This window comes from Rhinopithecus roxellana, chromosome 17 (genome assembly GCF_007565055.1).
Source record: "Rhinopithecus roxellana isolate Shanxi Qingling chromosome 17, ASM756505v1, whole genome shotgun sequence".
Lineage (NCBI taxonomy): Eukaryota > Metazoa > Chordata > Mammalia > Primates > Cercopithecidae > Rhinopithecus > Rhinopithecus roxellana.
The window spans coordinates 81,081,260-81,105,417 of record NC_044565.1 but is presented as its reverse complement, the minus strand read 5'-3'; the positions used below and the strand labels follow the sequence as shown (position 1 = coordinate 81,105,417).

The 24,158-nt window shown below is 41.2% G+C and overlaps 1 protein-coding gene across 2 annotated transcripts in view; it reads right to left on the bottom strand.

Moving 5' to 3' along the window:
- The window catches only part of ARHGEF33 (Rho guanine nucleotide exchange factor 33), an 87,014-nt gene that overhangs the window by 28,225 nt on the left and 34,631 nt on the right, over positions 1-24,158 (bottom strand). For both annotated transcript variants that reach the window (XM_030921432.1, XM_010364140.2), the window contains exons 5-10: positions 19,046-19,210; positions 18,134-18,255; positions 16,715-16,857; positions 11,636-11,695; positions 9,899-10,123; positions 2,746-2,875 (exon numbers count right to left, since the gene is read on the bottom strand). In XM_030921432.1, the coding sequence (XP_030777292.1) occupies positions 2,746-2,875; positions 9,899-10,123; positions 11,636-11,695; positions 16,715-16,857; positions 18,134-18,255; positions 19,046-19,210 (845 nt within the window). The remainder of the gene's footprint in view (positions 1-2,745; positions 2,876-9,898; positions 10,124-11,635; positions 11,696-16,714; positions 16,858-18,133; positions 18,256-19,045; positions 19,211-24,158) is intronic.

Genomic DNA, 24,158 nt, shown 5'->3' with positions numbered 1-24,158 from the left:
TCACTTGAACCCGGAAAGAGGAGGTTACAGTGAGCCGAGATCACGCCACTGTACTCTGGCCTGGGCAACAGAGTGAGATCCTGTCTCAAAAAAATAAAGAAAGAAATAAAGTACACACAAAGGTTTCAGAAAAGCTTTAAAAAAAGAAGATAGATAATGAGTGGAGAAGAATAATGAAAATCTAACCCTAAAATAGAAAAACGGCAACACCACCAAGCTCAGAACCAGAGACTTCATATTCAGTACTAAAAAAGAGTGTGAGGTTGAAGCTTTTCTCTGCTTGGTCCATGCAAAGAAAAAAGAGGGTTAGCCTAGCAAATAACTAACATGAATAGCATTATTGCAGGTATCTTGAAGTAACTATGATCTCACTTTCATAGAGGATTGTATGATAGCTTTAATTTTTTAATCTTGTAGGATTTGAGGGAGAGTTCTACTCTTTCCTCCCAGTGATGGGTCATAAGAGAACATCTTAGAAAAATAGGAAGTGGCAGCAAGTCAGCAAGGGCCCTCTCTTTTATCTACCCAAATCTTCTGCAGGGTCTGGTCTCTCCCCTATGACCTCCCGCCTGCTGGAGGCTTGCAACAAGGGCTAGACAAACATATCTAGCAGTCGTACTTAACAAATCAACTGAGATCTGAAGTGAACACTTAGAGGCCGTGCAAGAGGGAGGGCTGAGTTTTGAAATAGGAAGAGACAACTCTATGCTTCTGGCTCTCTGAGAAACTTTATATACTGCTGTTAAGGCGGTGGCCTTGGGGAAGTGGTATGATGTATAAGAGCACACAATACAGGGTCGGGCAGGCCTGCATTTGAATCCCAGCACTAATTGGCTCTGCAGCTTTAAGCTTCTCTGGGCTTTAGTTCCTTCATCTATAAGGTAGGGGTCACAGGGTTCTGCTGAACATTTCGGGAAGTTATAAATCAAGTGCCTAGCAGAGCAGCTGCTTACCCTTCCACAGTAAACAGTTCTTTCTCTTTTCCCCGCCTGACCCCGCCTCCCCAGATTTTCAGACTAAGAAGAGATGCTGCTGGCTTAGAATTTTCTATGTGGAAGCAAAGCCACAACAAAGGGTACACCGCCTTTAGATTTCATTACTGTAAACTGAGTAGGTCTTTGGCAACATCAAGACAGCTGGAGCATATAGAGACTTCCAAAGGCCTGCAGCGCAGCTGGGAGGATCAAGGAGGGGGAATTGGAAGGGCCAGATGGGGAAGGAAGGACTGCTGAGAATCTGGGCAGCGTCTTAGAGGTGAGGCCCAGTCCAGATGGTCACAGCTTTAGCTAGGTCACCTTAGCCTTTCTGTTCTTGTTGCTTTGTATTTTGTTTACCTCGGTTTTGTAGTAAAATAATTCTTGAAAATAGTCAAGCCACTTGTGGGTTTGTCAGGGAGTAGTGCCTCACTCGGTCATTTAGGTAGGAGGGGCCGCAGTGTGTTTTGAGTATATTGTTGGGAGCCACTAAGTCAAATAGATTTGGGAGGATGGTAAGGAGCAGAAAAATATAATTAGGGGCTTCCCTGGGTAGATTCAGAATTTATGAACCACCAGTGTATATTACCCGATGGAATATTTAAAGTAATAATGCCACATATGTCCATAGTAGTCCATAATCCAGACTTTCCATTCTTTTGGATTGGCCTTTTCCTCAATTTTTCTAGATTATTATATATTCATTACATTAATCTTTTTCACCAAGTCTTATTTTCCTCCTTCCTGCTTTCTCCCAATAGAGAGGGAAAGAGAAAAAAAGTCTAAAGACTATGAACAGATATAGGTGAAGTGTTGTGACATGGGAAAGTGTGCTGTTACAACAGGTGGCAGACCCTATGAGCACACACACACACACACACACACACACACCCATGCCTTACCCAGTACTGCAAGATCACCCACACTAATGATAAGGCCCAGGTCCAGAGTTATGTCAGCCCTGTGTCATTTCTCTAATGGCCACTGAGTGCTTCGGTTTGCCATTCATTCTCTCGTGCTTCTAAGAGACCTGTGACCCATGGGGACTCCATGCAGATGGCAACAGAGACCAAAGCCTCCCTCAGTGTAGCATTTGTTCCCCCTTTAAGTTTTTAAAAGACATGTTACAGACACTGAAGCCCCAGGAGACTATAATCATTTTCTTACCTTGATGAAAATCTAAGTTTAAGACTTGCCAGGGGTTCCCTGTTATGATGACCTAAATGTGTCCCCCAAAATCCATGTGCTGGAAACTTAACCCCCAATGCAACAGTCATGGGAGGTGGGGCCTGTGGTGGGTGTTTAGGTCGTGAGAGCTCTGCCCCACGAATGGATTATGTTTAGGTCATGAGAGCTCCGCCCTGTGAATGGATTATTGCCACTACAAAAGGGGCCTGAGGGAGTGGGTTCCCCTGCTCTCTCCTGCTCTTCTGCCGTGTGAGGCTGCAATGTTCCTCCTCTCTGGAGGACACAACAACAAAGTGCCATCTTGGAACCAGAGATTGAATCTGCCAGTGCCTTGATCTTAGACTTCCCAGTCTCCAGAACTGTGAGAGAAGAAGTTTCGGTTCATTATAACTTATCCAGTCTATGATATTCTGTCATAGCAGCACAAAGTGAACCGAGACACCTGCCATCACTGCCTCTTGTCTTTTCAAAGACTGTTTCTGGAACTCTTTATAGGCCCCAGAAATCCCAAAGTGGAAATCATAAACCACTTACCTTAAATCCTAATCAATCTGAAAAGCAAAGGCAATGAGTGCATGGATACCTTCTCTCTTTGGAATTCCTCTTTCCATCTGACCCCTGGAATGTGGCTTTTATCTTCAAGATCAGAGAGATGTTAATGACATATTTTCTTTCAGATTCAAGCAGTTCCAGGGCCACAGTCTGTCTTTTAGCTTTAGAAACAAACCAAAGAGGGATTTTATATTAACCATTACTTCCTAAAATCCCATTAAATGCAAGCAATAAAAGCGACAAAAGGATATTGAAAACATAAAAAAAAAAAAAAAAAAAAACCATCTGCAAATTTTTGAAAGGTAGAAAGCAGAATGGAGGCGCCATAATTCATTCAGCAGAGCAAAGGGCACAAAGTCTTGGTGTCCCCATCTGCAGCTGGAAAATCTGCTGAGAAGCAGCTGGAAAGCTCAAGGATTGGAGACACCAGGGGCAATAGAGATAGTGCAAATAAGTGGCAATGCTGAAAGCAGGAGCAATCATTGAAAGTCTACATATGGGGCACTTGAACCTCCAGATCCTTACCCCCATACAAGATGGCTTCCTCACTTCCTCTCCATGGCAAACAAGAAAAATGAAACTAGACAAGCCCTGGTTTCTGGGATCTGGGCTAAAGACTTACGACATAGTAGAGTTCAGATGCTAAAATGAAAACAAAAGGGACTCAGGGAAGGCTTCATACTGAACAGTGAGACTTCCCTCAGCCTCCTTCCCCTGTAGATCCCAGAGTGCCAGCAGCAGCCAGGTTTAAACTCTTCAGGCAGGAGATTGGAGGGTCTTCCACTTGAGAAATTGAACTGCCCAAGGAAAAAAGATCCACAGACACTGATATAAAGAGGTCAGCTATCAGCCAGGCACAGTGGCTCACCCGTGTAATCCTAGCACTTAGGGAGGCCGAGGCGGGTAGATCACCTGAGGTCAGGAGTTCGAGACCAGCCTGGCCAACATGGTGAAACCCCATCTCTACTAAAAATACAAAAATTAACCGGACATGATGGCACATGCCTGTAATCCCAGCTACTCAGGAGGTTGAGACGGGAGGACTGCTTGAACCCAGGAGGCAGAGGTTGCAGTGAGCTGAGATCGCGCCCTTGCACTCCAGCCTGGGCTATAGAGCAAGACTGTCTCAAAAAAGAAAAAGAGGTCAACTATCAAAAGTTAATTTGCCATCTGATTAGCCTATCCATAATAAAGCCCACTGATTGACAAGCTTGGCCAATACAAAATTTCCAGAGTTTTTCTAAGAGCTCTTTCTTACATATATTTAGCTAAGAATGCTCACACTTTTGAATAAAGCTTATACCATAAAAGAACGAGAAGAAAAAAGCATATACACATATATTTTTTTATAAGGAGGGAGGACCCTGAAGGAACAGAGACAATGCAGGATACAAAAGAATAAAAATTTTTAATCTTACAATTCATATTCTCAAAGAAATATAAGAAACATATTCCAGTCATTTAACAATTGCAGGATACTATTTTTAAAAAGAGAGGCTAATTTTTAAAAAGGAGAAACTTTTAAACATTGCTTAAAAGATAGAAAAAATTAAAAGGGTAGAAGATGAAGTAAAATAAATCTCCCTTTCTTAAAAAATAAAAAAGATAAGAGGGGCCAGGAGCAGTGACTCACGCCTATAATCCCAGCACTTTGGGAGGCCAAGATGGGCGGATCACAAGGTCAAGAGATCGAGACTTGCCAACATGGTGAAACCCCGTCTTTACTAAAACCACAAAAATTAGCTGGGCGTAGTGGCGTGTGCCTGTTGTCCAGCTACTCAGGGGGCTGAGGCAGGAGAATAGTTCGAACCCGGGAGGCAGAGGTGGTAGTGAGTTGAGATAGTGCCACTACACTCCTCCTGGGCGTCACAGAGCAAGACTCCATCTCAAAAAAGAAAAGAAAAGAAAGGCCGGGCGCGGTGGCTCAAGCCTGTAATCCCAGCACTTTGGGAGGCCGAGACGGGCGGATCACGAGGTCAGGAGATCGAGACCATCCTGGCTAACACGGTGAAACCCCGTCTCTACTAAAAAGACAAAAAACTAGCCGGGCGAGGTGGCGGCGCCTGTAGTCCCAGCTACTCAGGAGGCTGAGGCAGGAGAATGAATGGCGTGAACCCGGGAGGCGGAGCTTGCAGTGAGCTGAGATCTGGCCACTGCACTCCAGTCTGGGTGACAGAGCGAGACTCCGTCTCAAAAAAAAAAAAAAAAGAAAAGAAAAGAAAAAAAAAGATAAGAAAGAGGTATATTGAAGAAAAATAGAGCAAAAGATGGCAGTTGAGAAATCAATCCAAGAGGTCCAACATCAAATTAGTAGAAGTTTCAGAGAAAAGAAAGAAAATGGATGAGAAGATATTATCAAATTAATAACAGGAAAAAAAAAATCCCAGGACATGTATTTCCAGAGAAAAGGGCCCTCGTGCTCAGCAAAATTAATGAAAAAGACTCACATCATTATAAGGCATATTACATCACTGTGAAACTTTAGCACACCACGAATAAAAAGAAGATCCTAAAAGTTACCAGATAGAAAAAATCAGGTAACGGGCTGGGCACAGTAGCTCATGCCTATAATCCCAGCACTTTGGGAGGCCGAGGCGGGTGGATCACGAGGTCAGGAGTTCAAGACCAGCCTGCCCAACATGATGAAACCCCGTCTCTACTAAAACTACAAACATTAGCCAGGTGTGGTGTCGGACGGCTGTAGTCCCAGCTACTCGGGAGGCTGAGGCAAGTGAATCACTTGAACCTGGCAGCCAGATGTTGCAATGAGCTGAGATCACTGCACTCCAGCCTGGGTGACAGTGGGAGACTCCATCTCAGAAAAAAAAAAAAAAGAAAAAGAAAAAGAAAAATTAGGTAACGTACAAAAAACTGAGTATCAGAATGGTACTGGACTTCCTAACAGCAAAATTAGAAGGTAGAGGACAGTGGAACAATTGCTTCAAAATCATGAGGAAAAAAGATGTCATATTTGGCCAAATTATTAATCAACTATGTGAAACCATTTTTGCAAAATTATGACAGCAAGAGAAATCTGACATAGCTGACTCCATCTTGCTTCTAACTTCAAGCTGCCCTTGTACATTCCTGAGCATAGGCTGAGATTTTGGGAGCAATTTAGTTCATGGTTCAACTTAAAGCAAGGATGCTAATAGCCCTTCCCAAAACTAACCCCATGCCCTCCGATTTGGTACCCAAACTAGCTATGAAAAACTAATGAAAGGTCAAAAGGTTAAGATTATGAATTATGTATTCATATTATGAATTACACTAAGCTATAGGCATAAATGATAATCAGCCATTGTTCTGGAGGTCACAAGATTTGTAACTTCCCTAGCTATTCCTGTAGATAACATCACTACTGTAGAACCTAAGATTGGTCTTTTGAGACATTTTTCCAGACTTTTCCATTTCTGGAAGCTGACTGACTCCACCTGGACCCAGAACCCATGACTCAACCAGTCCTGTGGCCCTCACCCAGAGGCTGACTCAGCATATGAGGACCACATCCCTGTGATTTCATCTGCAACCAATCAACAGCACCCATTCCATAACCCCCTGCCCAGCGAATTATCCTTAAAAAAACTCCAGTCTCTGAATTTTCAGGGAGATTGATTTGAATAATAAACTCCAGTCTGCTGCGTAGCTTGCTGTATGTTTATTCAACTCTTTCTCAATTGCAATACAGCAGCTGCAGTAAGTCAGCTCCACCTGCACAGCAAGCTGGTAAGAAGGACCTGCCAAGTGATTACATATGCAGAAGCTACTGGATGATGTGTTCCACCAAAACTGGGAGTAAACCAAGAAACCAAGGATACAGAAGATGAAAAAAACAACAATAGCAACAAACAAACAGGAATCGAACAGAGGAGAAATAAAAAAAAAATTCTTAAGAAGACTGGAAAGTCCCAGGATGATGGCAGTACATTGGGCCAAAGCAGAATAGGATGACGGAGGCAAATGCTCTTTAAAAAAAAAAAGATGGCTGGGCATAGTGACCTGTGCCTGTAGTGCCAGCTACTTGGGAGGCTGAGGCAGGTGGATCACTTGAGCCCAGGATGTTGAGGCCAGCTTGGGCAACAAAGGGAAACCCCCACCTCTAAAAAACTAAATGGATAAAAATAAATTAAAAACTAAAAACAGTGATGATGTAAATAGTAAAGTTTCTGTTATATTGCTAAGAAAAATTCAAGATCTATATAAATGAAGAGATATACCATGTTCTTCAAATGGAAGACTCAATACTGTCAAGATGTCAATTACCTGATAATTGGAATTTTTAAAAAGAGAGTCTAAAATTAGATACCCATATAAGACCACTTGACTTTCTGCATGCAACAATGGGAAGCAGAAGGTATTTTCATTTAATAGTGCTGAAACAACTGGATAGCCATCGGGGAAAAAAAATGAACCTGGAGCCCTTTCTCACACTGTACATCAAAATTTATTCATGATAACTCATAGATCTAAATGTGAAAGCTAAAACTATAAAGATTTTAGAAGAAAGCATACCAGAGTATCTTCACAACTGTGAAATAGCAAATATTTCCTAGAAAGACAAGAAAGTCACGAGCTATTTTAAGAATTTAAAATTGACAGCTGGGTGCAGTGGTGCACACCTGTAGTCCTAGCTACTTGGGAGGCTGAGAAGGAAGAATCACGTGAGCCCAGGAGATCAAGGCTGAAGTGAGCTGTGATCATGCCACTGCACTCCAGCCTGGGGAACAGAGCAAGACCCTGCCTCAAAAAAAGTTGGGCAATGGACTTACTTAGGCACTTTATAAAAGAAAATATATGAATAGCCAATAAGCATACAAAAACATACTTAATACAAGTAATCACCAGGGAAATGCAAATTAAAGCTACAGTGTGATACCAGTACACATCCCTGAGAATGGCTAACATGGAAAGGACTAAACATCCTTCCCGAGTATTGGAAAGTATGTGAAGCAACTGGGCTCTCATACATTGCTAGTGGGAGTATTAGCCAACTGCTTTAGAAAACTGGCATTTTCTTTTCTTTTTTTTTTTTTTTTTGTTTTTTGAGACGGAGTCTCGCTCTGTCGCCCAGGCTGGAGCGCAGTGGCCGGATCTCAGCTCACTGCAAGCTCCACTTCCCGGGTTTACGTCATTTTCCTGCCTCAGCCTCCCGAGTAGCTGGGACTACAGGTGCCCGCCATCTCTCCTGGCTAGTTTTTTGTATTTTTTAGTAGAGACGGGGTTTCACCGTGTTCGCCAGGATGGTCTCGATCTCCTGACCTCGTGATCCGCCCGTCTTGGCCTCCCAAAGTGCTGGGATTACAGGCTTGAGCCACCGAGCCTGGCTGGCATTTTCTTTTGAAGATAAACATAATCATAACCTACAACCCAAAGATTTCACTCCTAGTTATACATCCAAGAGAAATGAGGGCATATATCCCCCCACTAAAAAAAAATTTGTACAAGAATATTCATAGCTAGCTAGGCATGGTGGCTTACACCTGTAATCCCAGCACTTTGGGAGGCCAAGGCAGGCAGATCACTTGATATCAGGATTTCGAGACTAGCCTGGCCAACACAGTGAAACCGTCTCTACTAAAAATATAAAAATTAGCCAGATGCGCTGGTGCATGTCTGTAATCCCAGCTACTCAGGAGGCTGAAGCAGAATCACTTGAGGCCAGGAGGCAGAGGTTGCAGGGAGCTGAGATCACGATATTGCACTCCAGCCTCAGTGAAAGAGCAAGACTCTGTCTCAAAAAAAAAAGTCCATCAACAGGAGAATGAATTTTTAAAAATGTGATAAATTCATTCAATGTGATTAATAAAAAGGAATGAATTGCGTGCAAAAATATGCATAAATCTTTTTTAAAAAACATTATGTTGGGAGAAAGAGGCCAGACACAAAAGAGTACACACTGTATTATTCCATTTACATGAAGTTTAAGAACAGACGAAACTGATATGTGGTACTAGAAGTCACAATAGTGGTTCTTTGGGTGGATATTGACCGGCAAAGTGCATGAAATAACTTTCTCAGATTCTTTCATGCACAGAACTATGTATATCTTGATCTGGGTGGTGATCACAGGGGATAGACACATGTAAAATGTCTATTAGCTTAAAGGTAAGCTCTGTGAATTTTACTCTATGTAAATTCACTTTCAATAAAGTATTAGTAAAAAAAAAAATAGTGTAAAACTGTTTTTCTTTTTTTTTTGAGATAGGGTCTTGTTCTGTTGCCTAGGCTGGAGTGCAATGGCGCTATCATAGCTCAATGCAGCCTCGAACTCCTGAGCTCAAGTGATCCTCCTATCTTGGACTCCCACGTAGTGGGCACCACAGGCACATGCCAGGAGGCCCAGCTAATTTGTTTTTTTTATTTTTTGTAGAGACAGGGGTCTCACTATGTTGCCCAGGCTGGCTCCAACTCCTGAGCCCAACAGATCCTCCCACCCTGTCCTCCCAAAGTGCTGGGATTACAGGTGTGAACCACCATGCCTGGCTAAACATATTTTAAAAACATAGAAGCACAGGAGGACTGCGTACCCAGCCTGAGCCTGCCATTCTCCCTCCCCCATGTCCCCCAAAAGAAAACATGCAAGCAAGTACCAGAAAAAACTGTCAAAAGAGTTTAAAGTTGTTGGCACTCTTCTTCATAACAAACCTTTTAATACTATTTGACTTTTCATGTATTTGATTTAAAAAATTCAAAATAATTTTCAAAAATTACCTCCCCCAAAATAGCCAGGGGGAAATGCCATTGTCTGACACAGTAAGTGTTCAGCAATGATTTGTGATATGAAGGGAAGAAAGGAGGGAAAAAGGAGGGAGGACAGGCTCTGTTGCAGTGTGTTATATTTTGGTGGTAGACTGTTGATGAAAGGCTTGCTTCTAGAAGATTCTACATCACTGGCTAAATAGTTCTGCCTTCTTCTCCACCAACCTTATGCCTTTTTTCCCCCCATAGCACTCCATTACTAAGTGTCTTGAATACATAGAATCAAGGTGGTAGTCACTGGCCCTGTGACCTCTAATGAGTCCCTTTACCTCTATAGGCTTTAGTTCATCTGAAAAGGAAACCAGGAATTAGGTGGCCTCATGTGTCCACTGAATCTGAACTGCAAGGATTCTCACCTTTGAGTTCAAAGCTCTGGTACATCCCGTTCTTTAAACTATCAGCCTGCATTCCCCCTTGGAACTTACCAGCTAAGGAGGTTTCACATAAAACATTTTCCAAGGAGCTGTGTCTACCCTGGCCAGCCTCCTTGAGTTTATCTGGGTGGTCTTTCGTGACGTATTCTTCACCCCATTCTTTACCATCCTTAGGCTGCCTCCACATGCCAGATGGCAGATGGCCCTTGGACTGGATATCAGCCGAGAGGCAAGACTTGAGGTTTTCTTCTGCTTCTGGAGTTGTTGGGTTCACTCCTGGTGGGGTGGGGGTGGGGGTTGGGGGCAGGGAAACAAACAAAAGTGCTATCAAAATCTTTTTTAAAAATATGTTTGTTACCACTTTGGGAGGCCGAGGCGGGTGGATCACGAAGTCAGGAGATCGAGACCATCCTGGCTAACATGGTGAAACCCTGTCTCTACTAAAAATACAAAAAATTAGCTGGGCATGGTGGCGGGCGCCTGTAATCCCAGCTACTCAGGCTGAGGCAGGAGAATGGCTTGAACTTGGGAGGCAGAGGATGCAGTGAGCCGAGACTGTGCCACTGCACTCCAGCCTAGGTGACAAGGCGGGACTCTGTCTCAAAAAAAAAAAAAAAAGTTACTCATTTTTTTTCTTTTTTGAGATGGAGTTTCACTTTTGTTGCCCAGGCTGGAGTGCAATTGGGCCATCTTGGCTCACTGCAACATCTGCCTTCCAGGTTCAAGTGATTTTCCTGCCTCAGCCTCCCAAGTAGCTGGGATTACAGGTGTATGCCACCACATCCAGCTAATTTTTGTATTTTTAGTAGAGCCAAGGTTTCACCATGTTGGCCAGGCTGGTCTTGAACTCCTGCCCTCAGGTGATCCACCTGCCTCGGCCTCTCAAAGTGCTGGGATTACAGGTGTAAGCCCCTGCACCTGACCTTGTTACTAACTCTTAACGAATCTGCCTTTGTTTGGGTACAACTATTCCTTGAGGATTAAATATACCAATTAAGGATTAAAAATGTACACAGCTGCACGGGGTCCCCTCTGTTTCTGGTCTATACATCCTCTATGCTTTATACATAGTCTTTACTAAATAAGGAGTTTTTAAAAATGAATTTATCAAACAGTATAGCTAATTTATAGTATGTATTGACTCCTTATATCTGCTTCCTTTCAGGTGAGCGCACAGATGCTGGAGCACTCCTGGGAAGAGAATACAGAAAGAGGAGGAGGAAGGGTGCCAAAAACAATGTCTTCTTTGGCCATTTTCCCCTTGATCCTAATGCTAGAAAGGAAGGAGAGAGGGAAGATTAAATAATTTATAAAATTCTGATGAATTGTCAATTAAGTAAATCCTTTTTAAAATTTTGTTGTCTTTTATCTTCTTTTGTTTATTTTCCATTATTTAGTCCTTTCTTTATTACCTGCACTATACAGATGTAAAAGTAAATAACTTTTGAATTAAACTATACAGTGTGTGATCCATGGAAAACTTACGTCATGCTACATTAACCTGCAACTTTTTGGCAAATGTGAATTCATTAGTCGTTGAAATAAGCCAGAAAGGATGAAACATACTGGTTTTGTCTTAACCTTCCCTAGCCCTTCTCTCTCCTTGGGTTCAAATGAGTCACTGGCCTGCTCTAGTACACATCTTGGAATCTTTGTAACTTCGTAACTTTATCTGTTGTGAGTTCTTTCATGCCTGGTTTGAAACTGAGGAAGTGGACGCAGGGAAGATAGAAGAGGAAAAGAATGGAATTGCTGGAAGAAAAGAAAACTAAGAGAAGAGCCACTTACCAGGGCCCATCATTCCCTTCACGTTACTGTCTCCTACATGGACAGATCTGGACTCTTGGGCTGCGGAGAAAGGAAAGCATTCATTCAGCATTCGTTCCACTAACATGGACTAAGCACCCTCCGTGAGCCAGGCACTGGGGGCAGACTCAGAGATTCTACAGTTTCATGGGGGAGGCAGAGCAGTAAAAAAAAGAAATTACAGTATCATGTAGCAAGTGCTATTTTCTCAGCTGTAAAAAGATGCAATAGTGGTACTTACCTCAAGGATTACAACAAGAAATAAATAAGTTAGGATTTGTAAACTGCTTGAAGTTCTACCCGGCATATTGTTGAGAGTTAAATAGTTGTTTAACTATAATAGTGGTGGCAGTGGTATGATGGTAATAATTAAAAAAGGCAGAATGGCCGGGCGCGGTGGCTCAAGCCTGTAATCCCAGCACTTTGGGAGGCCGAGACGGGCGGATCACAAGGTCAGGAGATCGAGACCATCCTGGCTAACCCGGTGAAACCCCGTCTCTACTAAAAAATACAAAAAACTAGCCGGGCGAGGTGGTGGGTGCCTGTAGTCCCAGCTACTCGGGAGGCTGAGGCAGGAGAATGGCGTAAACCCGGGAGGCGGAGCTTGCAGTGAGCTGAGATCTGGCCACTGCACTCCAGCCTGGGTGACAGAGCAAGACTCCGTCTCAAAAAAAAAAAAAAAAAAAAAAAAAAAAAAAAAAAAAAAAAAAGGCAGAATGGTACTGTTAAAATGTAAGCCAGCCTGGGCAGCATGACAAAACTCCATCTCTACCCGCCCCCCGCCCCCCCGCCCCCACCCCCCAAAAAATAAAAGAGAAATTAGCTGGGCAGGGTGGTGTGTGTTGTGGTCCCAGCTACTCGAGAGACTAAAATAGGAGGATCGCTTGAGCCCGGGAGGTTGGGGCTGCAGTGAGCCAAGATTGTGACACTGCAGTCCAGCCTGGATGACAGAACAGGACCCTGTCTCAAAAAAAGAGTAAACCAGACCCTGTCACTTCTCTGCTTAGCCCTCCAGTGGCTCCCATTTCAGTGTAAAAGCCAAAGCCCTTATAATGATCATACAGCCCTGGAATATCTGCCCCCAACTCATCCCTGCTGTTTCTTTCTTTTTTTTTAACTGCACCTCCTGTTTTCTCCCTGGTTCACTCTGCTTTACCCCCGCTGGTCTTCTTGGTATTCCTTGAACACATCAGTCATATTCTCACAGGACCCTGGCACTGGCTGTTCCTTCTCTTCCACTCAGTAGCCATATGTGAACTTTCTCATTTCCTTCAGGTCTTTGCCTGGCACCCTATTTAAAATGACAATTCCTCTTTACTTATTTTTTTTTACTTATCACTCTCTGACATACTACATATCTTACTCATCTTGTCTATTGTCTGCTTGCCTCAGAGAAATGGTTCCATGAAGGCTGGAATTTTTGTTGTTTTGTTCATTCCTATATCTTAACACCTAAAACAGTGCCTTGGATAGAGGGAGGGAGAGAGGGGGGAGGGAGGGAGAGAGGGGGGAGGGAGGGAGAGGAGGGAGGAGGGAGAGAAGGGGGAGGGAGGGATGGAGGGAGGGAAAATGTCAGGGAGGCTTGAACGCAGAGAGAGAGAAGTCAAGTGTAACAAAATATAAGTCTGAAGAGAAAAGCAGAGGCAAGTTAAAACACGGCCATGTACTGTGTTAAGGAACTTGGACTTTATTCTGATGGTGATGAGGAATCAAAGAGAATCTAAAAAGGAGCATCCAGAAAGTAGGTGGAAAATCAAAGAAGCATAATGTCAGCTAAAAGAAGAGAATGTTTCAAGAAGGTGGGTATCAAGGGTACCAAAAACTATTAGGAGAGGTAAGGAAACCATTTTAGTGAAGTGGTAAGGATGAAAGCCAATATTGAATGGGTAGAATAAATAGGAGGTAAGAAAGAAGAGATGGATGATAAAACCGTATCTTTCAAAAAAATTAGTTTTCAATTTTCTCAAGCAAGAATATGTCAGGAGTGGGGAGGCTGAACATCTTGGGAGTTTCTTGGGTGGGGAAAGGAACCTAAAGGAAAGGTATACTTGGGCCTGTAAAATGACATTTTCAAACTGACAAGTTCTACAATTATCAGGCACATAAATGAAGTTGTTGCATCAGGGTTCCCATAAATTGGCTGCCTTCTCAGACAGGGGCCGTCAGCTATTTGTGGTAAGCAGCTCCAGATGGCTCCAATTATCCCCACCCTTAGCATTCACGCCCTTATGTTATCTTTCCCCTAAGGTAAAGGCTGGATTTACTGATTAGCCTCTAATTAATAGAATATGGCAGAAAAGACAGACTACCACTTCTAAGATTAGGTTCTAAAAAGACTGTGGGTCGAGCATGGTGCCTCACACCTGTAATCCTAGCACTTTGGGAGGCCAAGGTGGGCAGATCACTTGAGGTCAGGAATTTGAGACCAGAGACATGGCAAAACCCCGTTTCTACTAAAAATACAAAAATTAGCAGGGCATGGTGGCAGGTGCCTGTAATCCCAGCTACTCAGGATGCTGAGGCTGGAGAATCGCTTGAACCCAGGAGGTGGAGGTTGTGGTGAGCTGAGATCGTGCCATTGCACTCCAGCCTGGGCGGCAAGAGCAAAACTCTGTTTCAAAAAAAGAAAAAAACAAACAAAAAAAACACACTGTGGCTTCTGTATTGAGCATTCTTTTAGATCACTTGCCCTGGGAGAAGCTAGCTGCCAAACTGTAAGGCAGCAACTTGCAGAGGCCCATATTACAAGAACTGGAGCCTGCCGATAACCAAGTGAGTAAGCTTGGTGCAGATCCCCCGTGAGTAGAGCCCTCACGTGAGATGAGAGCCATGGCCAGCACCTTGATTACAGCCTTAATGAGAGACCTTGAGCCAGAGGCACTCAGCTAAGCTGTGCACAGATTCCTGACTCAGAGAAACTGTGAACCATGAATGTTTGCTATTTTAAGCTACTGAACTTTGGGACAATAGATAACAGTTGTACTATTTTATCATTAACAGTGGATAAGCCAAGACTTTCTGAGTTTTTGGTTCTTGACCCCTGAGTTTTAACACAATCTGCCACCAAGTATGTGCAGAATGTCTTATCATGGCACATTATTCTTAAATTTCTGCAGCAACTCAGTAAAATAAACTATGACCATGTCTATACAGGAGGAAAGGAAGGAGGAATTGCCACTAAATAGTTCACTGAAATCCATGTGGGCACTAAAATCATCTGGATCAGCTGTTTTCAGTGGATTCAACACATTCTGTGATTATTCATGTCCCTGGGGGCTGTTACACATTGTCTAGACATGCACAAATTTACTTTGTAAAGATAATTTTTAACCTTTTATCTTATGAACATGTTTAGCTGCTCCAGACTGGCATTGAACTCTAAGCCTATCCTATACTATACTCTTTCCCAGATAGGATCATCCTTTTATGTAGAGCTGTTCATGTCCTAGAGGAAAGAAAATAGAGCCATCTGCAATGAACCCAGTCCCCAGATGGATCAAGTGAGTTTTCCTAGGCTGCGCCTATCAGTCTCTCAATGAATTACTCAAACAGGTAAAAAAATAAAAATAAAAAGACAGTCCGGGTACGGTGGCTCACGCCTGTAATCCCAGCACTTTGGGAGGCCGAGGTGGGTGGATGACTTGAAATCAGCAGTTCGAGACGAGGCTGGCCAACATGGTGAAACCCCTGTCTCTACTAAAAATACAAAAAATTAGCCAGGCATGGTGATGCCTGTAGTCCCAGCTGCTTGGGAGGTGGAGGCAGAGGCGGGAGAATCACTTGAACCTGGGAGGCAGAGGTTGCAGTGAGCTGAGATCGTGCCACTGTACTCCAGCCTGGGTGACAGAGCGAGACTCTATCTCAAAAAAAAAAAAAAGAAAAAAAAAATTAAAAAGGCAAATCTGTACTTTGAAGTATACCAATTAAAAGCCACTTGATTTAGATTTTTAGATTCAGTTATTCAGAATACACATTGTCTATGAGCATATAAACCAAATTGTTCCATTAGTCTTAAGGATAGAAAACCACCAACCCTGCCTTTGACACACTGACAGTTGGTTGAGAAATCATTGAGTCTTTGTCTTGAGGACTTTCTACGTGAGACCATAAATAAGAGGAAATGTCATCTAAACAATGTTAATATCTACATTTATTTTTCTGTCTACAGGTGCTTTGGTAGACATGGTTGAGGATACAAAGACGTGGCAATTTTTTTTTGTTTTTACTTTTCCTGAGTTGAACATAAGTTAATAACCAAAACTCAGACCTCCACTGGAAAGCCAGTTTCTTCGGTACCATTTTTTAATATCTAACATCCCAAAGGTCAGGAATAAGAGTGGTGACTGTTTCAGCCCACAGGCAGCATCTGCTCTGGTTTTCCAGAGAAAGACAGGTGCTGAGTTAGACTGCCACTAAAATGACTTATTAGAGTAAGCGATATTTTTTCTAACATTTCTCTCTTATGGGTTAGCACAGTATTGACTGTACAATAAATTATTTTTAATTCAATTGAAATTTAGAAGTATCCAAATTAGTATTCTGCCCCCCCCCAAAAAAATATTTAAAATTGGGCAGACTCTTGTGGTCTCCTAGATCCTCTGGATTCTTCTAAATTTCAGTTACAAGCAGAAAAATTCTACGCAATACACCATTTTCTTTTAACAAAGATGGAGGGTTTAAGCCCATTCTTTTTTTTTTTTTTTTTTTGAGACGGAGTCTCGCTCTGTCGCCCAGGCTGGAGTGCAGTGGCCGGATCTCAGCTCACGGCAAGCTCCGCCTCCCGGGTTTACGCCATTCTCCTGCCTCAGCCTCCCGAGTAGCTGGGACTACAGGCGCCAGCCACCTCGCCCGGCTAGCTTTTTTTGTATTTTTTAGTAGAGACGGGGTTTCACCGTGTTAGCCAGGATGGTCTCGAACTCCTGACCTTGTGATCCGCCCGTCTCGGCCTCCCAAAGTGCTGGGATTACAGGCTTGAGCCACCGCGCCCGGCCAACATTCTTAAGCCCTGGGAATTGGGGAAAAAAAATACTTTATTAATTCAGTATGATTTGTGAACTGTACCTTTTTCATAGGCCTGAGAAGGCAAAAGGTTGGTAAAGTCTTCGCTTGGAAGAACAGGCTCAGGGATATTGATTGAACGAAAAGGACTTCCTTGTGCTTGGGCAGGCCCGGCCTGTGAGCTGTGCTCTTCTTTTTGAGTTTTCCTAGGAAAGAGAAACAAAGACAAGGCTATTCTGGTTCTTAATATCTGATAGGTTACAAGGAGATTCAGTTCAGAACAACTCAAGAAAATGTCTGAATTATTAGGTTGAACTATATAAATTGCTATTTTTGAAAATTAAAAGTAGTCAAATACTAGCAATTCATATGGTTCAACTTAATTCATCACCTCAGCTGGAGAAAAAACTTCAAATATTTACAAATCACCCTTCTAATTATAATATCCACATTCTTATTTTTTTGTTACTGGCTTCCTTCTCGTCGGGATCTTTAGAGTTTGCAGTGGTGACAATTTGCTTGAAATGATTTATATTTGCTTAGCAATGCAATTCAAAAGTACCAGAAAGCAGCAAGTCCTCTCCTGAAAACAACCTATTCTCCAAGGTCACACACATATTATTCCTACATTTCTATTTTCAATTTGATAATATTAAAAACATGTAAGTTGAGCACTGTGGCTCATGCCTGTAATCCCAACACTTTGGGAGGCCGAGACGGGAGGATCACTTGAGCCCAGGAGTTCAAGACCAGCCTGGGAAAACATAAGGAAACCCCATTTCTACAATTTTTTTTTTTTTAATTAGTTAGCATGGGGTCCACACCTATAGTCCCAGCTACTCAGGAGACTGAGGTGGGAGAATCATTTGAGCCCAGGAGTACAAGACTGAAGTGAGCTGTGATCATACCACTACTCTAGCGCAGGCAACAGGGCAAGATTCTGTCTCCAAAAAACAAGAAAGAAAAAAGGAAAAACAAAACCACAACCACGTAAGTGACAATAAAGATTACATATGTTTAATGGTGAAACTTTACTTGATTCAACCAGGTCCAGACATCGTTTAACATAAATTTATTTTCAACCCTAGAATTAAAATAATAATTGCATTAGAGACATTTTACAAAATTAATAAAAAAAGAAAATCACTGATGGTGCCACTATCTTAACACAACTATCATTATTTTTGAGTGTATCTTTCTAGTTGTTATTTTACATATTTTTATACTTGTAATCAAAGCATTCATGCCATTTTATGTCACTTTCATTTTACATATCGTATTAAATGGATTTTTCTATGTAATAGGTACCATCTGTCTTTGGTATTAACCCATTTTATAATTCTATAACCTCCGTCGCATGCCGAGCTGTGGAGCACAGTGGCCAGCAGACTATATACTGAGAGTGGGGAAGGTGTTCCGGGTGCCTCTGCAGAAGCCATTGCTTATGGGTTTGCCTTTGGTACATTTTTAAAAGACACTCACTTAGCTTTAACTTTTCGAGATTCTCTTCGCTTCTCCTGTTGAAGCTGTTCGATTTTCTGTTGCATTTCTTCTTGTTTGGAGGTAATGGCTTGGATCATCGACATGGCATTGCTCAGTTCTTCCTAAAAAATAAGAATTGCTATGTTTTAACGTGGTACATGGGTTAGCACAGTATTGACTGTACAATATTTTTAATTCAATTGAAATTTAGAAGTATCCAGACAACTAGCATTATGAAACAAAGACAAGGTTATTCTGGTTCTTAATATCTGATAGGTTATTATGGGTAATGTATGGGTTATATATGGGGTAAAAGTATATCACATAATCTAGCACACTGTACACTTTAAATACATACTTCTTGAATGAATGAGAGATTTAAAAAATTTATACTTCCATTGTGGCATCAAATTTTAACACAGAGCTACAAAAAAGAAAACATGAAAGATATTTTTCCGTGATAACTATGAATGGCCCAGAGGAAAAATTCTTATATTTGACTGCTATGGAAAAAGGCAAGTTTTCTTTTTTCTTTTTCTTTCTTTTTTTTTTTTTTGAGACAGATTCTTGCTCTGTCACCTAGGCTGGAGTGCAGTGGCATGATCTCAGCTCAATGCAGCCTCCACTTCCCGGTTCAAGTGATTCTCCTGTCTCAGCCTCCCAAGTAGCTGGAACTACAGGCGCCCGCCACCACACCCGGCTACTTTTTGTATTTTTAGTAGAGACAGTGTTTCACCATATTGGCCAGGGGGGTCTTGAACTCCTGACCTTGTGATCCGCTGGCCTTGGCCTCCCAAAGTGCTGGGATTACAGGTGTGAGCCACCATGCCCAGCCAGAAAAAGGCAAGTTTTCTACTTCTGTTACTAAGACCAAAATTCTCTTGTCAGCAGGGAAATTAAAGAGGGGCCTACCTTGAAATAGTTTAATGAATTCTTCATCTCAGTAACTTTTTCTTCCATGGAACATCTGCAGCTCTTAACCTTTTCTTCCAAAGCATATTCTCCATGTTGAATTCTTGACAATTCTTGCATTGCTTCTGTGAAACCAGTTTTGAGTTCGGAGGCTAGTGCCTGCAACTAAATAACGCATGAAAAGTTAATTCAATTTGCTGGAAATTATTATAAGTGGCACCATTGGCCCTTGAATTTTTCTTTTGTTTGAGAAATGAGGCTCCTGAAAATCTACAGACCTCATTTACTAGTGTACTTCAGTTTGGACAACTTAAGACAACCTTGGCCCCGTTTATCTAAGAAAAAGAGTGTCTTCTTTATATACAGCACATGTTGAAGCTTGATAAATGACAAGAAAGCAAGCTGTTAATTAAGTTTACAAGTGCTTCTACAAGCTTCTATTTATTCTAACACCTTTGATTAAAATGAGATTTGCTTGAAAAGAAACATGTATGTGAATCTTGATCCAATAACTCTTCGAATTCTGTGAAAGAAGAAAATGGATCATATTCTCTCTGGTTATTATGAGAGGCAAGGAAATTCAGTTCTTGTTTTCTTAAGAAATTAAAGAATAAACAGAGAAACAACTAAGCATAACTGAGAGTTTATTTGAAAGGAAAGAAGGTTTTTTTAAAAAAAAATACTCTTAGATGATATCATGGGAAAGGAGGTAACAGTATTTTCAATGATGGTGGGCTTTAACTCATAAGGAAGGCACAGAAATATCTGTTAGGATATGGTAGGAGCTCAGAATGTTGTTGATGGTGATATGAATCATCTTCAGCAGTCAGTCCTGGTCATGTAGGTCAACTTTGACACGATGAAAGAGGTGTTTGGGATCAGGAAGGGTACAAATCCTACTTCTACCCTAAAGTACTAAGACCTTGGAAATGTTGGTTAACTTTTTTGTAGCAGTTTTCTCATCCATAAAATAGCTATAATAATATCTATTTCACAGGGCTGCCTTGAGAATTAAATGAGTAAACATAGGTAAGCTGCCTACCACAGCACATACTTGGTATACAGATGTTCAAGAAATGTTCATTCTTCTCCCCCTTTAGGTGGTAAATCAAAAAGTTAAGCACAAACAGAAATATGGAGAAAATGGAGCACTTCTAAAGTTCAGTTTTATTTATTGAACAAATGAAAAAAGCATTTTCAACAGACAGTAAGTTAATAATAACAATAAGATAATAACATTACTTTCTTGACATTTATGATCTTACACTCTGTTAAGTAGAGGAACTCTTAGCTCTACGTGTCTCTTTAAAACAGAACCATTTAGAAGGTTTATTCTATAATCAAGTTTTGTTGTTGTTGTTGTTGTTGTTGTTGTTGTTGTTTTGTCTTGTTTTGAGACAGGGTCTTGCTCTGTCACCCAGGCTGGAGTGCAGTGGCACGATCTCAGCTCACTGCAACCTCTGCCTCCCGGGTTCAAGTGATTCTCCTGTCTCAGCCTCCCAAGTAGCTGGGATTACAGGCATGTGCCACCACACCCAGCTAATTTTTGTATTTTTAGTAGAGATGGAGTTTCACCATATTGGTCGGGCTGCTCTTGAACTCCTGATCTCAGGTGATCCACCCGCCTTGGCCTCCCAAAGTGCTGGAATTACAGGCGTGAGCCACTGCGCCCGGTCTCAAGTATTTTTACTTTAAAGGAATGAAAACTAAAGTCCAGATACCTTAAAAAATTTCTTTGAATGTGTATTTCTGAAAATTTTCAGAATCAGGTCATCCACATGATTCTCACCTGCAATGGCATTTCCGACTCACTATACAGCGACTTTGTCTCCTATATCACATTTTAAAAATATAGGATTTTGTGGTTCATTGTGCCTTACAAAGGATTGCTGGGAATAGAGAGAAATAAGAGGAACCAGAGAGATCATTTTGAGGAAAAAAACAGGGCTTGTCAAGTATTTGGGGCTAGAAGGCTGGGAAACATCATGAGCAATCTATTTTTCATTTCAATCATTTTTAATTATAATTAATCTTTGCAATTGATTTTGGCTTACATCCTAACTCAGTCATCATGGTGAATTAAATCACCAGATCAACCACTTTCTGATCTGGTAATTTTTCATTATGTAAATGTATCTTCTGTAAACAAAATAAACAAAAGTGATGGCTATATAACATCAAATCAAAAATGTATGCAAGTTTTAAAATTGGAAGAAGGAAAGCTGACATTCTTCTTAGTAACATTCACTTAGGTTTCCTGCTTGGGAAAAAAAAAAAGGGAACCACTACCCAACAGAAATAGGTTTCATTATCCTTGCTTCCTTAGGCAGAGTTTTCTGCAGAGACCAAAAGGCAGCAGCAGACTCCTAGGAAAAGGACCTTCCTGCCTGCAGAACCCCAGCTCTCAAAAACTTATTAAAATTTCCCCTAACAGCCAGGTGACATAGGAGCTCTGGGAATTCTGAAGCTATTTTTGAGTCGTGAGCCCATTTCCTACCAACATATTACTCTGAGCTCCATGGGTACCTGCCACTGAAGTGTTGCTACTGCTTTGTAAACAGCTTCACAGCCCTGACCAGCTAGGGAGGGGAAGCCGTCAGGAAGACACACACCTGATACAACATGTCACTTTTAAGATGCTGAGGGATCTTAGTATCTTTAGCCCCCACAGAGTGCTTTTCAACTATCAACCTGACCACTCCCTTGTAAACAATAAATACTGTGAAGACACAGTCTTAACATCTTTTCTCTGCTCTCTCTTCAGCTTTCTTTTTTGACAGCCCACAGCCCACCCCAAGGATTAGAAACGGGTGTCTACCTTGTTCTCCAGCGAGTTGAACACGTTCCTCATCTCGTTGATTTTTTCATGAAGCTGCTCTAGAGAGGTTATGATCCCTCCATCCTGCCGCTGGAGGCGGGCTCCCACTGGAGGTAGGTTCAGGGAAGACTTGTACTTCGAAGCCTACGGTACCACAGAGGGCATCTTAGGCTCAAATAAATAGGGGAGAGGAGTCCGAATTCTTCCTATTTCCTGCTCTTAATTTCTGATTCTCAATTTTCTTTCTTTTCTTGGCTTCTTAACTCTTCTTAAGATGAATTTTAATCAGTGTCTTCCAATTTTTTTTCATGAAAGATCCCTCAGGCCTCAAACTTAATTTTCACAAATTTCAACGTGTGTTTTATGGGCATTTCTTCCTTTTTTCCACATTACCCAGGCCAGGAGGCTACCAAGAGGTAAATTAGGGGGACTGGACCTGTGGCTTGGGAACCTTGCAAAGTCATAAATGTCAAGGTTTGGGAAACCTCCCAATTCCTACAATTCTATAAAAGCAAAAGCCAGGTGTTTCACAGTGGCACATACACGATGGCAAGGAGGCCAAGATAATTGCTTTGGTTTTCCCCCTAAACCAGGGTCACTGCAGAAGCAACATGAGTTTTCTGCCAACTTCCATCTTCCAATTGTAGGGCTCTTTATTGATCCCCAGAGGTGCAATGATTTAAAATAGAAAGTGAGGAGCAAGTAATCTGAATGTCGAGAGTAAACTTCCTATATCTACTCCTCTACATTCCCTGCAGAGGCTGACCCTTCAAGTCATTCTTGCAGGGCCTTATTGAGACTGACATGCAGCCTGGTGTGCTGGAACTTTATCTTATTGATCCCCGGATACACCACAGGCCTAGAAAAGTTAACTTCTCTAGTATCAGAAGAACATTCCTCAATGGCAAAAAGAGACTGAGTCTCAATCAGGATTTACAAATCCTAGAAAACTTTCAACAGCAGTTTTGACGATGAAACCTATTACTGTAGGACTGGTTCCCATAGTGTTTCAGTTAGAGGTTCTTTTGGAACATCACTTATTTTCTTAAATTATTTTCATTATGGAGAAAAATAAAGAAGAAGAAAGAGAATCGCCAAATAGAATCATCCCAAATTTCATTATTTCAGTACAACCATTAACACTCACATTTCCTTCTATTTTGTTCTATGCATATAAATGCACATGTTTATATGGTTGAAATCACACTGCAGATACATTTTGATTCTACCTCTCTTTTTTCCCTCCTAATATTCTAATAAGGCATTTACGATAGCCTTCAAAATTTTTCTAAATGTCTACATTTGATGGCTACATGATATTCCATCCTATGAATTTGCCAGAGTTTACCTACCCATTCATTTTTGTTGGAAATTTATGTTGCTTGTAATTTTTCAATGTTATAACTAATGCTGTCATATTATGTTTTTGTTTTAAAGTTTTGTATATATTTCAGATTATTTCCTTAGAATAAATTCCTAAATATGAAATGCCTGTGGGTCAAAGATGTCAAGTAGTGTTTGACCCAAAGGGAAAGCTACTATATCACAGGGAGGCAATATATTCAACTAATTAATAACTATACAAATTATATTTGACCAGCGGATTTGAAAAGTTATAGCAATATGGCTGTATATTCTTGGAAACATTATATATGATATGTAATGTCCTAAATTCATGGATTTAGAAAAACATACCTTGAATAATAAAATATATAAAACAATAGAAATAGAAGAAGCCATAGTGTTTATATTCCTAAGACTACAAGTGAGCTTAAACACAGTTGGAGTTGAAATCATTAGTGTGAGTGTTGGGCTAGCATTAAATTGTGCAGTTACTATGTCTGTTGCCTTAATTATGGGGTCCCCTCTCATGTTAATGAGATCATAATTTTAATAATCCATATGCAAAATGAAGTAATCTAGGGTGAAATGATACCATCTGACTCGGGAAAAGAGATCTGATTCAACGACTTTGAGAGGGGTATGTGCAGTGGACAAAAGATAAGAGAAAAAGGAAATAGGGAATAGACTTTTCTAAAAGTTTCTAACAATTACATACACTAACCAGAACTAAATATTATTAATTATTATTTGCTAATTAGTCAAAATATAATACTCCTTATTTTAATCATTGCTTCTTTGAGCTTCAACTTTTTCTTCGCTATCTATAATTTTACTTTGGTAAATTGTCTGTGTTCTTTGCTAATTTTCTATTAGGGTTTTAGAAGTTTCCATTTTTATTGACCTTCATGAACTACTTATTTATAATTAAACCTTTGAAATATTTATTGTGTC